This window comes from Oreochromis aureus, linkage group 12 (assembly GCF_013358895.1).
Source record: "Oreochromis aureus strain Israel breed Guangdong linkage group 12, ZZ_aureus, whole genome shotgun sequence".
Taxonomy (NCBI): Eukaryota; Metazoa; Chordata; class Actinopteri; order Cichliformes; family Cichlidae; genus Oreochromis; species Oreochromis aureus.
This window is the reverse complement of record NC_052953.1, coordinates 32376323-32389539: the sequence shown is the minus strand read 5'-3', so window position 1 is coordinate 32389539 and position 13217 is coordinate 32376323. Positions and strand designations below refer to the sequence as shown.

At 43.4% G+C, this 13217-nt stretch overlaps 1 protein-coding gene across 1 annotated transcript in view; it reads right to left on the bottom strand.

Moving 5' to 3' along the window:
• Positions 1-166: 166 nt before the first annotated feature.
• cux2b (cut-like homeobox 2b) overlaps positions 167-13217 on the bottom strand; it is a 95240-nt gene continuing 82189 nt past the window's right edge. Inside the window, exons 11-22 of the mRNA XM_039620885.1 lie at positions 12549-12740; positions 12384-12442; positions 12244-12292; positions 11897-11996; positions 10929-11558; positions 8932-9030; positions 7918-8756; positions 5697-5862; positions 5241-5546; positions 4955-5143; positions 4584-4860; positions 167-4129 (exon numbers count right to left, since the gene is read on the bottom strand). Of these exons, the coding sequence (XP_039476819.1) occupies positions 3331-4129; positions 4584-4860; positions 4955-5143; positions 5241-5546; positions 5697-5862; positions 7918-8756; positions 8932-9030; positions 10929-11558; positions 11897-11996; positions 12244-12292; positions 12384-12442; positions 12549-12740 (3705 nt within the window). The 3' untranslated portion in view covers positions 167-3330. The remainder of the gene's footprint in view (positions 4130-4583; positions 4861-4954; positions 5144-5240; positions 5547-5696; positions 5863-7917; positions 8757-8931; positions 9031-10928; positions 11559-11896; positions 11997-12243; positions 12293-12383; positions 12443-12548; positions 12741-13217) is intronic.

Below are 13217 nucleotides of genomic sequence, written 5' to 3'. Positions count from 1 at the left end.
CCAGAGAAGAGTGCGATGTGAAAATGATTACACTTAAAAATAGTTAGGGATGCACGCTACAGTGTAATATTTTATATATCCACATGAATTTGCAGTAACTTTTGTATGTTAATGTGTGGAGCACTCTTTGCTCATCATAAAGAAATAAAAACACAACACAACAGGATCTTAAACAATTATGTATTGACTGATGGCTTACACAGCCTATGCAATTTCATTTCCAAGATGCTTGGCATACCATTGTCCATTCTTTAACATTTAATAGCCTGACGTGAGGCATCAGACAGTTATCTAAGCCTGAAGGATGCTTCTTTCGATTGGCCCACAGCTGACTTATAAATGACAACTTCCCTTGGTGACAAACTCTCGGTGCCAGATTTTTTTTTTTATATAAGCAAATCTTAATGCATTCATTCAAGTTTTGCCAATCAATCAGTTTCTCCATTATTTAGTGACTGAAGTCAGTTATAAAATTAAAACATCTACTGTGTAGGGCTATTGTGATATAGAAAAAGCTTTGCTTTTTTCTGAACTTACAAAAAGCCCTACACCCCTCTCGGATCAGACTTCACCACAAGGCATTTCTCCATGAGGATAATGCATGGGGCATGTGATATGGCACAAAATAAATCTGGAAGTATAACGTTTGTAGGGCCAATCTCAGGTTCTGATTTGACCGTAATCTTGACAAGTTTGTGAGAGCAAATTTCTCAGCTGCACCATGCGTGGACTTCCCTAATGCAAAAAGACTTCAAGTGCTGATTCAATGTCCCTGTGCAAGAACAATAACACAAAAACAGTCTATCCCTTGTTGTGTGAGCAGAATGGATTTGCATGCAAAACAATGAGATGAGCTTTACATGAAGAGATAATGGTCTGGGTAAATACATTTCATTTTCAGTCATATGTCCATGTTACCTTGAGAAACAATGAAGCTTTCACATAAGAAATGCCACTTCTAATCATACAGTATATTATGCACAAAATATGATGGTAAGAAAACCAGAGAGAAATCTTCTGTGGCTCCAAGAAAAAAACAAAACAAAACAAAACAAAACAAAACAAACAAACAAAAAAAAAAACAGTATTTCCAAGAGCAAAGTCTACTGATCTAAAAAATGCAACCCATTTAGCCTCATCCTGGTGGTTCCGCTCGACACTGTACTTTGACACATCCATGTAATGAGTTACAAAACAGCCACGACTTTCCAACAATCCGCTTTTTTTCCCCTCCGTGTGAGTGTCGAAAATCCCATAATCATACAACTTCTACATGTTCGTCGAATATTTAATGGAGTCATTCTCCACGTCACATAGTTTTCATATTCAACACCACTGATGAGAGCAACTGTTTCAATAAAGCTTTAAAAAGCAAGACTACCCTGAGAGAAGGTCTAAAACGTGGGCAAGCTTGCCAGACCAGAACTGGCTTGAATGGGTTTGGTTTATTAAATCTGTACACTCTATTTCAATATAATCAGCACATTTTTGTTCCAAGAATGTAAGATAGTATTTTTTTTTAGTAATTGTGTAATATATATCTCTACATAATACAATCCAAGTCCTCTGAACTATGTAGACATGTGCAAGTGTTCACTACCAACTTCAACGATACAGTAAAGGCAAAGACTTGTGGACACTAAGTTAGGATAATGTTGATATTTGAAATTTTTCTTGAGTCCTCACAATTATCAAAAAAATCTAAGTGCTGTAAGTACTTCATACACGAGGTATTGAATATCTAGTTAACTGTTCTGAGTATAAAATAGAGGCAAAATACATAAAGAACATCTTGCAAGCATGACAAAGAAACGTCTACAGACACAATACACACGTGGTCAAAGATAATATGAGGGGATACCTGTAACCTTTTGTGTTCTTGAATATAGCATACTTACAGACTGATGAGAGGTCACACTGTACGTATCATGCTTTTAAACACTGGGAACTTCAGCCTCAAAGTAGATCAACGCAGAGCAGGGGTGGCCTAGCTAAACAGCATCTCAGTGCTTGAGGTGTTTTGTTCCGTATCATTTACAGTAAAACGCAGATTTTCAGAATGTGCAATCAATCAGGTGTTACTCCATAACACATACAAAGGGACGAACAGCAGCAGATTTATCTCGTAACCCCCCAGCCCCCCAATCGCCACCACCACTCGCTTCATTGTTTGACCCTCTGAGGCGTGAGCTCGCACCCGAAGCATGATACGCCAGCGCCTTCCCTCCGTCGGTCCAAACAAGTGTGCGTCGTGTTTATGCAAAAGAATGGAACGCATGGTCATCGCATGATGTGCATCAACATAATCTGAGGTAAACTGGGTGTCCTGTGTCTTGGCCCGTTACAGTCTGAGAACCAGTGCCTTAGAGAGTCAGCGAGGTAAGTCTGAAAGAAATCGTGTAAACTGTGCTCGTGCGAAGTGACTGTTGCACTCACTACCAAAAGCACAAGGGCCCTAAACTGTAAACCTCGAGGATTATTCAAAGCAAACTAAAGAAACCAAAAACACTTCAAAAGTACTCTACTCATTAGGTTTAACATTTCCTTTTTTTTCTCGTTTTTTGCAGGGTTTTCAACTTTTTTCTTTTTTCTCGTGTTTTCGCTCAAGTATAATCACAGGTGACTAACTACAGAGGATAAACAGGGTCAGGTGAGTACCATGCTACATCAGGTTTAGAGAAGGCTATTGCAGACAATTCTACAACATGTACAACCACATTTTATACGAGTGAGTTACAAATATTTCAAAACATATCACCAGGAAACTAAGTACATACAAGATGTTGAATATTTAGAGTCTTAAAGGACTATCCCTCAGTCAGTAATAGGATTTCATGTTACTTGACTTAAACTGTCCAGTCTTACAGACAAAATCTGAAAAATTGCTATTCAAAAAGTAGCAAATTTGGTCAGTGTCTCTTTTCAAATAGTTATAGTGCTTTTAATGGCTTAAGACAGGGGTCTTCTTTTAATCTCACCCAGTGGCAATCTACAGAACTTCAGTGTACATTTGATGACACCATAGCTGCAAAAGTCTTCATGTCAAGTCCAATAAGTAAAACGACAGCTAGTGCTGTCACATATATTTCAAAGTAGTATGCATTATCAAAAGGAAAAAAACAAACAAACTAATACACATTTATAAATTTTTTTTCAACTCTCAAGTTCTTGTAGGGAATTCAACCGTATGATTAGCTCCGTGTTCCCATTTCCTGTGAGTTATCATTCTTGGAGGACAGGCCTTCAGGAGCCACGCTCCATTTAAAGACGTCAGGAAGCTTCTGAGACTCTCCTGTGTGGCGCAAAGGTTTGGATACACCTAAAGTGGACTTAAAACTCCCATTCCAGAGTCTCTTCTCGATTGGCTGCTCTCTCTAACCTGTGGATGATGTTATTGAGGTTGGCCATTTTCTCCGTGCGTCTCTGAGTGCTCCTGTTGAGTTTGGGACTTTGGAAGGGAGGGGGCGGGTTAGGGTCCAGGCTGTGACTGGTGCTCGTCGATGGAGGGTTGGGCAGCGAGGGCGATATGGGCGCAGAGGAGGAGGGAACGGGCGACACTGACATCATGAGGCCAGGTGAGGATGCAGCAGAGGGCGAGTTGAGGGAGACCTCCAGGCTGCTGCGGCAGGGCTCTGACGAAGCCTTGAAGCTGACCGGGTCGACGGGTGACTTTCCGGAGTCTTCCCCCTCGTGCCTGGTCTGATTGGTTCTCTGTGGACCGTCTACGGAGAGCCCTCCAGGGTAGAGACCCTGACCTTCTTCCTGCCTCAGGCTCTGGCCTGCCAAGTGGGGCTCGCGACAGCCCGCGATGGAGTCCTCGTGCTCACTTTTCAACTGCGGGAGCGGCACGGCTGTTGGAAAACACTGAACCCTGGACTGTTTCGCCGAGCTTTCCCTTCCCTCCTCTGCGTCATCTTCCCTGTCTAATGCCTCCTGTTTGACATGAGGCAGTGAGGTGTTGGCACTAAGAGGAAGGCTGGAATGGATGTGTCCTGAGGGCTGCTGCAGCCTCCTCTCCTCTCCGTCAGAGTGAGGGCTCCGTGTCACTGAGGGGGAGTAGCTGTGGTGCTCAGCATCCGTGTCATTGTCTGGCAGACCCTCCATCAGCACCTCCCGTCGCATCCTGGACCTGCACACAAATACCACAGTTAGACATTGACTGAAAGAGACTTTAGAGACTAAAGTTTACTCTCTAAATCAGATTTCAGTTGAAGTGTAAGAGACAGTTTATCACAAAATTAGATTTACATATTCTTCCTTTGGCTCTTTAGGTTTTACATTTCAGAAATCAGGACTTGATTACTCAAAAAGATAAAAAAATACACGTCTATTTGCCTATTTTCCTTCTACTGGATGTAGACAATAGAAAGAAAATAGTTCCTAAATGAAATTTCTGTAATGTCTGTTGCCATATTATTCAAGAAATGGCTCTATAGCAGTTCTCTTTAACACTGGACAACACAGCTCTGGAGGCCAGAGAAGAACTGATTTTGAATGTAGTGTGAGCTGTCCATCTAAAGTAAATGTACAGTAATAATAAAAACAGCAAAAACAGCCATTTGTAAAGGTTATAAAGGACTGGCCTGTAGTTATGAAACCAGTTGATGACGGTGTTGGTTTTGAGGTTGAGCTGCGACGCCAGCATCTCGATGGTGTTTTGAGAAGGGTAGGGCTCTAAAAGGTAGGCCTTCCTCAGGGCATCTTTCTCTTCGGCTCCCAGCACCACCCGAGGCTTCTTCGCCTGGCTGTAGGGGCACAAATCCAGAGAGGCCAAAGCCGGACTCACACACTCAGAGCGAGTGCTGGGCGAGTCGCTGTCCGAGCCGGTGCTCAGCAGGCCATATCGCCTCTTCAAATAGGCTGGAGGGCAGACAGAAACATGAAGAGTATGGAGATTACAAACGTGTCAGAATCATCTCTCCCATCATATTACAGAGTAGACTCTGGTTCCCACCTTTCTTCTCCATCTTTTTCATTGCTCTCAGCTTGTCTACATTGTGAGGATCATTGAGCCACAGCTGCATGCGGACGAAGGGCTCCCTGCCTTTCAGACTGAGCTTGTGCCATGGTTTGGGTCTGGAGAGCAGGTCAGACACCGAGCCCTGCGTCAGGCCCAGGATGGTCTCCCCAAAAAGACGCTGGCCTGCGGAGAACAAATATACACAGGTGTATAGTTGCTATGGTGTCTTCAAGAAGTGTTTTGCGGGGTTTTTTATCCCAAGTTGTGAACTCAGACCCACCTAAGTTATTATCTGTTAGCACCTCTTTGACCTTCTTGGTGATGGCATAAGTATCTAGCTCCGGAGACATGGCCACCAGCTCCTGGATGCCCAGTGGGTTTGTGGGCTGATGCAAGGTCATGAGGCTGGGAGTGGATTTCACTCCCTCTGGGTTGGTGGACAATCCCAAGCTCAGGCCCTCTGGCTGCTGGTTCTCTTTACTGCTCTCCAGGGAGAGACTCACAGGCTCTACCAGGGGACTTGGGTGGCTGTCCGCTGGGCTGGGAGGTGGGGATGGTGAGGACTGGGCCGTCACTGGGCTTTTATCTGTAAGTAGGAAAGAATAGTCACACCAATCAAATAAATACAGTTGACTTTGTAAGCTGTGCGTCTGTGTTTTTGTTTGTTTTTATTAGTTGCAAAGTTTCTCAAGGAGTCTAGATATTCTCAAGCGTGTGTTGTGAAATGCAGACTCACCCTGAGTGTGGCCCTGGTTTGGGGGCTGGTTAAGGCTCTGTCCTAGCTGATCCAGTAACCACAGCTGCATACGGATGAAGGGCTCCCTGCCTTTCTGGGTCAGCTTGCTCCAGGGTTTGGGCCGAGACAGCATATCGCTCACGCTGCCCTGAGAAAGCCCCAGCACCTGGAACACAAACACTGGTTGATATATTTACCTTTTAATTAGACACACTATCTATGTCATTACTCACATCAAATGTATATGTTGCACAGAAATGACTGAAGCTCCAAGTTATTATTGTGAAAGATGGAAAACTATTTGGTCATGCACTTTCCCCATACAACCACTGGAGGGAGACAATGTACTATAAATCTTCATGGTTAATGGTTTAAGTTCGACTTGCAGCACACCTCATATTTGATCAGTATGAATTTTCATATGTGATTTATATTTCTGCGATTCAAATACGCAAATTTCTGTAACGATAAATTTTCTTCCTTTTTTCTCACAAGATCGTATATTTTAAAAAATAAAAAAACTGCTGCACCGTCTTCAGCTTTAGTGGGAATCGCATTAAAGATATTTTACAACAGTCATATCAACACAGCAGAGAAGGAAGACAGCACCTTTCATATCACTCTGAAAAACCTTTGTGACACCCGTTATATTTTATCCACTCCAGACAGAATAAAGTGATATATCACAAAGGCTGCCTAGGAAGACACCCAGAGGGATTTTAACGACAATAAAGGCACACTTTCTGGGGCTTGAACTAACAAAACCGATACAGAGTCTTCAGTAGCTCATTTCAGGGAAAATGCAAATAAAACACAGTGTTCTGAACACACCGTTTTTTAAAAAAATGATTTAATCTTCTGTGTGTTTGTCACAGAAAATATAACACCTGGGTGAAGAAAAACTAACACGTTCTGCTCAGCAAAGAGTTGGTGAAAAGATGACTTTGGCTGAAAAGTGAAAGAATGTTTCACCAGATGATTCAAACTCAGAACCTTTCAGCCGTGCAGCAGTAAAAACCACTGCACCACCGGGCTGTCCCAGCAATAAAGTTTGATTGCATTGAGGCCTCTATAATATATATATTTTTTTTTTTTAGTCTAAGAACCTTGAGTGCTTTATTGCTGTTTTATCACAACAATTTATCAACCAAATTTAACTAAATTTTGAAAAATTCTCAAAAATTTACATTTCACTCTTCAACCAAATTCAGATATAACAGAGGCGCTAATCAGAAACCCCAGAAAACATCACTGGACATTTGATGCTCCATGGGATTTGATAAGACTGAGATTATAACGTTATTCATTTAAGGAACACCCGATAAAAATTAATGAATTAACAAAAAATAGCCGTATTTCCCTCAGGTTCACACCACAAAAGTCCCACAAGCACACTGCACCACAAATGTAACTCTGAAAGAGATGAGCTGCTCAGATGCCTCATTCTGGAAAGCCCTCCCAAACCACTGTGACAGCTAGGGAGAATAATGTGGTATGGTAAAACTTGCGGGCAGCCTCTAAAAGGTTTTTCAAGGGCACGAATGACAGCTCAACCAAACGCAAGCCTCTCAGCTAAAAATGTTGATGGTTAAGAAAGAGATGCGAGAAACTAGGATTCAAAGGAAGAGCAGCAAAGCAGAATCTATTGCTGTCTGACATATGGGGAAAAGCACCTGAAGGCTTTTTAGGACAATGTTGTATGCAGAAAGTAATAAAATGGCAAACTTTTAACCGTTTTCTTACAGGGCATATAATGTCAAGACTTCACATTATTATGTCAAGTCTGCTGCAAGAAATTCTAAAGAGCAGGCTAAAATTCTTTCACAGCGATGTCAAATACCGGCACCGTATTATGCAAAGCTCTGAGCTGCAGATATGGCTACTAAAGTGCCGGGACCTGTTATTAGGTTTAAAAGGAGTCCATTACTTTTCCACATGGATGAGTTTTTTTTTTAACATAATTAAAATGTGTTTTATGTTTACTGAGATCACCTCAGTCTAATATTTCACATGCTCTGAAAATCCTGACAAATTCTCATTATATATGTGCTGCTGCTTACATTTGCTGTCTATAGAGATAAGATGAATTTTATGATTACAATTGCCATGAAAACATATTCAGTTTAAACTAAAATTCTATCCTTAATATCATTTTTCTTCTTTTGTATTTGCAGGCTGTTTCGTTTGCAGTATGTGTTAATGTGAAAGGCCAACATCTGACCTTTTCACCAAAGATCCTCTGACAGATGCCGTTCTTTGCCAGCTTCTCCTTCACCTGCCGGGTCAGCTCGATGGTGTCCACCTCCCGGTACATGTACATCTCATACTGCTCTGGTGTCAGCGGGGGCACGGTGGGCTTCAGTGCACGGGGGATATATGCTGGATAATAGGAAAGGCGTCCCGGGCCGGGTCCTGGGGACTCCCCGCTTACCGAGGTATCTGACTCCACCTTCACCTCCACCGGCCGGCTCAGGCCCAGCTCGTCCTCGGCAGCAGAGGCCTCCTCACTGTTGGGGAGACCCTCGCCGTTCTCCAGACGCAGCCACGGTCGGGGTAAGGTGGAGGGCCCGGAGGAGGAGGAAGACAAGGAAGGGGAGACCGAGCTGAAGGGCCGAGAGCTGCTTCCACCACCGAGCACCATAGATCCCCGCTCCTGAGACCAGTGCTGATCGAAGTAGGTGCCCGCTTCGCCAATTTCTGATTTGACTTTGCGGATAATGTTCTGGACGAAAGCGGCAGGGGAGAGGACGCTGAGGGGTGTCTGGGGGCTGCTCACGGGGTTGGCTGTGCACACTGTAATGCAGCCCCCTTCCTCCTGCTTGATGGAGACGGGTAAAGGCAGGCCCCTGGAGCGCTCAGGGGGCCCCAGACGTTCCACCTGAACTCCTGAGCTAGCAGTCGAAGCCCTGCCGCACACTTCCATCTCCATCAGGGCCTGCTGCTGAGCTTCCATCTCCCTCCTGGCCTGTTCGAGGATGCTCTTTATGGTTTCGTCAGAGCTGCTGCCAGGCCCGTTACTGCTTCTGCCTGATGAGCTGTTTAGAGATGACTTGCCATCACCTAAACAAGAAAAACACACATGCTGACACTGACGCACACTCAAATCACCTTTCCCTTCTTATCTAGATGCATTCAAGTACTGATCAAAATAGATAATAGAACTCATTGTGCATAGAAAAAAAAACAATCAATAGGGCTTTTAACTATGACTTATGACTCGAAGCTTCATCCTCACCCCTCTGGGACTGGATCTCCTTCTTAGCCTGCTCCAGGATATTCCTAATGGCGTCGTCTGACCCAGTTTCAGGAGTTCGGATGCGTGGAGTGATGCTCCCTGCCACAGAGGGTAACAGAAAGAGATGGAGATAGAGAGAGAGGGAGGAGAGAGGAGGGGGTGAGTGGGATGGTTGATCAGAGAGCAGTTCCAAGGCTTTGCTTTTGACTGGTAGATCAATGGCTGCCTTTGAGCGCGTGCTGTCTGAGGTTGCAGTATACGGGAAGCTCAACTTTCAAAAGCTGTGAATCTAGGGAGAAAACAAAGTTTAAAAGTAACACTATAAACATGGCAGAGGAAACCGTGATGAAGTCAAGGATGAGGGCCAAGTAGATTTAAATGTAGAAGGTTTAAATGTGCACAGGTCCAGGAGCTAAGCCACCAATAGATCTGCTTTAAAAACCTCTGCGTACATAGTAGCACAGAACTGATGAAGCTTTTCAGTCGTATATTGTATACGAATGCTCATACCAAACATCAGCCAAGTTTCAAATAATGAGGTCAGAATATCCAGTTGCGTGAAGCCTTCAGACAGTTTTTTCTACTTCTGCCTCTCAATGATGTCAGTGAGAGAATATTTGCCTAATATGGTCATCACAGGTACGCAGCTCTGCTTGTGGCCAGTAAGCCCAGACGATATGTCTTTCAAAGATTTTGATTGGAAACAGCAACCAATCAGAAGACAGCTGGCTTAAAGGGAAGGGGAAGCTAAATAAGGATTATTTTGAATTATACAAAGTTAGTCTAGGAATAAAACTTGCAAATTAGTGCAATATGTCCCCGCTAAGCATTCTGAAATGCACTTTGTCTAAAAACGTATTTTATTAAGAATATTTCTGGATACCATTTGTAGTCTGCTTGCAGTGCATGTTCAAGCTTTGGCTGCATGCAAGTAAACAGTCTGTATGGAGAGCCAAAGAGGAATGGCTGTACCAAAATGCCTTTAATAACTACAGTCATCTGATGATGATTTCACTTTTTATTAGCTTTTTCCCCCCATTTATCTGCATTCAAAAACAATGAACAGAGCACAGAACAGAAGTCTTAGCACACATATCCGCTGGCTGCCGGCAGTCAGCAGACTAGCCTAATGGTTTCCAGACTGGTACTTGTTCAATTAATTTGATTATTTCATCGTTACTGTAAAATATGACCTTCCTTGTGCTTCATCTATCGTCATGTATGAGTGCAGTGGATGAAAATCACTGTCACTTCTGTTTGATTTGCAAGCCAGCGGTCTTTAAATTATGCTTAAAACAAACTTAATTTGCCAAACTTTCTGACGCTATGTCAGCTGTTGTTATGTGCTATAATGGTATTGTGTATTGTACTTTATACGTCCATGTGTTGCAGCACGGTTTTCATTTAGTCCGTGTCCTGTCACAGTGTGTGTTTCAGATGCAAACCCAAATGCAGACACAGGAGAACAGAGCTTGAATTCAAACAAAAAGTGAGAAACATGGAAACATGAAAACTAACAAAACTATGAACAAACTATGATAAACAATGACTTGAATGACAGAGTATGATTTACTATAACGTTGATAACAGACGACGCAACGCTGAACACAGGAAGACTGAGGACTTAAATACACACATGAGGTGATCAGGGGAAGTGGAGACAGATGAGGACACAGGTGACTAGAATTAAACATAATGACAACACAGGGGAGAGTAAAACTAACCACATGAACACAGAACACACACACACACGATCTATTTCAAAATAAAACAGGAAACTAGACATGACAACACTAAGCTTACAGACCTAAAACACATGATAAACTAGAAAAGAATCCAAACATGGAAACCAAGGAAACAATAAGTAATGGCTGCCTTTAACCTAAGCTAAACAGGAATAACACATGATCACAAAGCTAACATGAGACAAATACAAAAATAAACTCAGAGCGATGGGTCAGAGACCCAGGCTGTGACACACAGTATTTAGCACTCACCTCTCTGTCGGACCTGGATGGTTCTGAGTGCCAGAATGTTCTGTTCATCAGACAGAAACTGCTTCATCTTAATAAAAGGTTCTTTGCCTTTCACAGTCAGCTTCCTCCAGGGTTTGGGTCTTGCCAGGATCTCGCTGACCGAACCCTGGGACAGGCCCAGCACATAGTGGCCAAACACTCGCTGGCCGATGTTATGCTTTAGCAGCTGCTCCTTCACCTGGAAGGCAATCTCTGCCGTGTCCAGTTGGTCATCGTCTCCTGCGGTCGAGCTGCCGCTTTCTGACTGGTCGCTGGGCAAGCCGGCATCAACGCTGCCCGCCCCCACAGGCCCTTGTGAGGCCGACATAAGCGCGACTTTGGCTGCATAGAGGGCGGTAGGGAAAGCCATGAGGCCATCCTTTTTAAAGTGTGGAGATAACAGCTGTTTGTGGAGGATGTGGTCTCCTGACAGCCGGTCCCCGGAGCACGGCGACACTGAGAAAGGCCGGGGGAGATCGTGGCTGGAGGAGGAGCGGTCCAGGGTGGGGGGACCGGGGCTGGGGGAGGCACGACTGTCCACCTGAGAGGAGGATGAGTGGGATCCGGGCGGCCTGCCTATCTCCCTGCCTGCATCCTCAGAATGGTCATCATCTGGTGACAGAAAAGCCATCTCACTCAGGCTACATGTGTACAGCTACATGGCTTTAACAATGAAGACCTAACTATTATTCAGCTTATAAAAGATATTTCCTGAATTAAATCACTTACTTTATACCCTTGCAAGTCCTACATTATGCAAACTCAGTTTAAGCACAGCGATTTAAATGTGGAAGTAATCAACTACAGAATCAGCTGCCCAGTGAGTGCCAAACAATCTGTGAACAGTATTTGGTAGATCACAAAACTCAGCACCATTTAGAACCTCACAATCTCTTAGTACTAGTTTTCTTTTAACTTTATAGGCTAAAAAAATGAGACATTTATTTTACCATTGCTGTGTAGTATTCGGGTCTTATCCACCAGGTACTTGTGAGATGGAAGAAAGGCCTCTTTATCCAGCAAAAGAGCCTCTGCAGCCTTAGCAGAATCCTACACACACACACACACACACACACACACACACACACACACACACAAAAAGCTGTTAATTCTCGATTAATCAATTGCAGTGGCTGCCGATATCCTTATATTGGATATAATGGATGATGGATCAGTGATGCATTCAATTGCACTGCTGTAGTTTTTCTTCTCTGGCACTAAGAGAACATTAGGAAGAAACCAGAGGTCTGATTGTTAAGAGGAAGGCAAACGTGTGAAAGTGCAGGAACATGCGTACCTGGGATGAGCTGCCATTGGCTGAAGCCAGCTTCATTACCTTTAGGATACTACAGTGAAAACCAAAAGAAGCACAGTCATATATTTGGATGTACATTAACATTACTATGAATTATTGACACGTTCAATATCAATTATCACCTGAGTTCAGTTTTAATCTCTTCATAGTCCATCTGGGATTGCAGTTTAGCTTCTAATCTCTGAAACGAAAACACAGAAGGATAATATTTTACTCCGAATTAGTGAAAGATTCTGCGGACAGAGGACGCTTTCCCGCATTTCCCATCATGCGTCCCAGCCACTCACCTCTATAGCTTCTGTCTTATAGGCTAGCTGGCGCTCCAGCTCTAGAATCTGATTGGCTGAGGTTTCTTGAACTTCCTGCAGTGTGAACTGCAACCGCTGAATGTTTTCGAGAAGGCGGAGGATTTCACGGTCTTTAGCCAGCAAGGCAGCCTCCAGCTGGGAGGGCAACACCTCTCCCTTCTCGTTCTTCTCCTGACAGGGTGACAGGAAGATGTGACAAAAGGTGTGAGAGTGAGGGAGAGGAAAAAAGTGATAAAGGGAGTGAGGGCAGCCCGTGAATCACAACCTCTGCTGTGGTGATGAAAGGTGAGAGAATATGACTTCTGCAAAGATGATGAGGTCACAATTAATAGCATATTCTAATTTATCTCAGAGACTGATAAAAGACAACACATTTCTACACCAATTAAAAAGCTCTCTGGCAGGGATTTCATAATTTCATAATCTGGTGATTTTTACAGAACAAATCGTCAAATGTGGTTTGAAAATTTTAAAAAGGTACGTGTACATAATACGTTTTTAAGATGCTCTAATATCTAGTTAATGACCACTTTGTTAGGTACACCTGTTCAACTGTTTGTTAATACAAATGAATTAATCAATTAATAACATTGCAGCAACTCAGTGCATTTAAACATTTGGACATGGTCAAGATGACCTGCTGAAGTA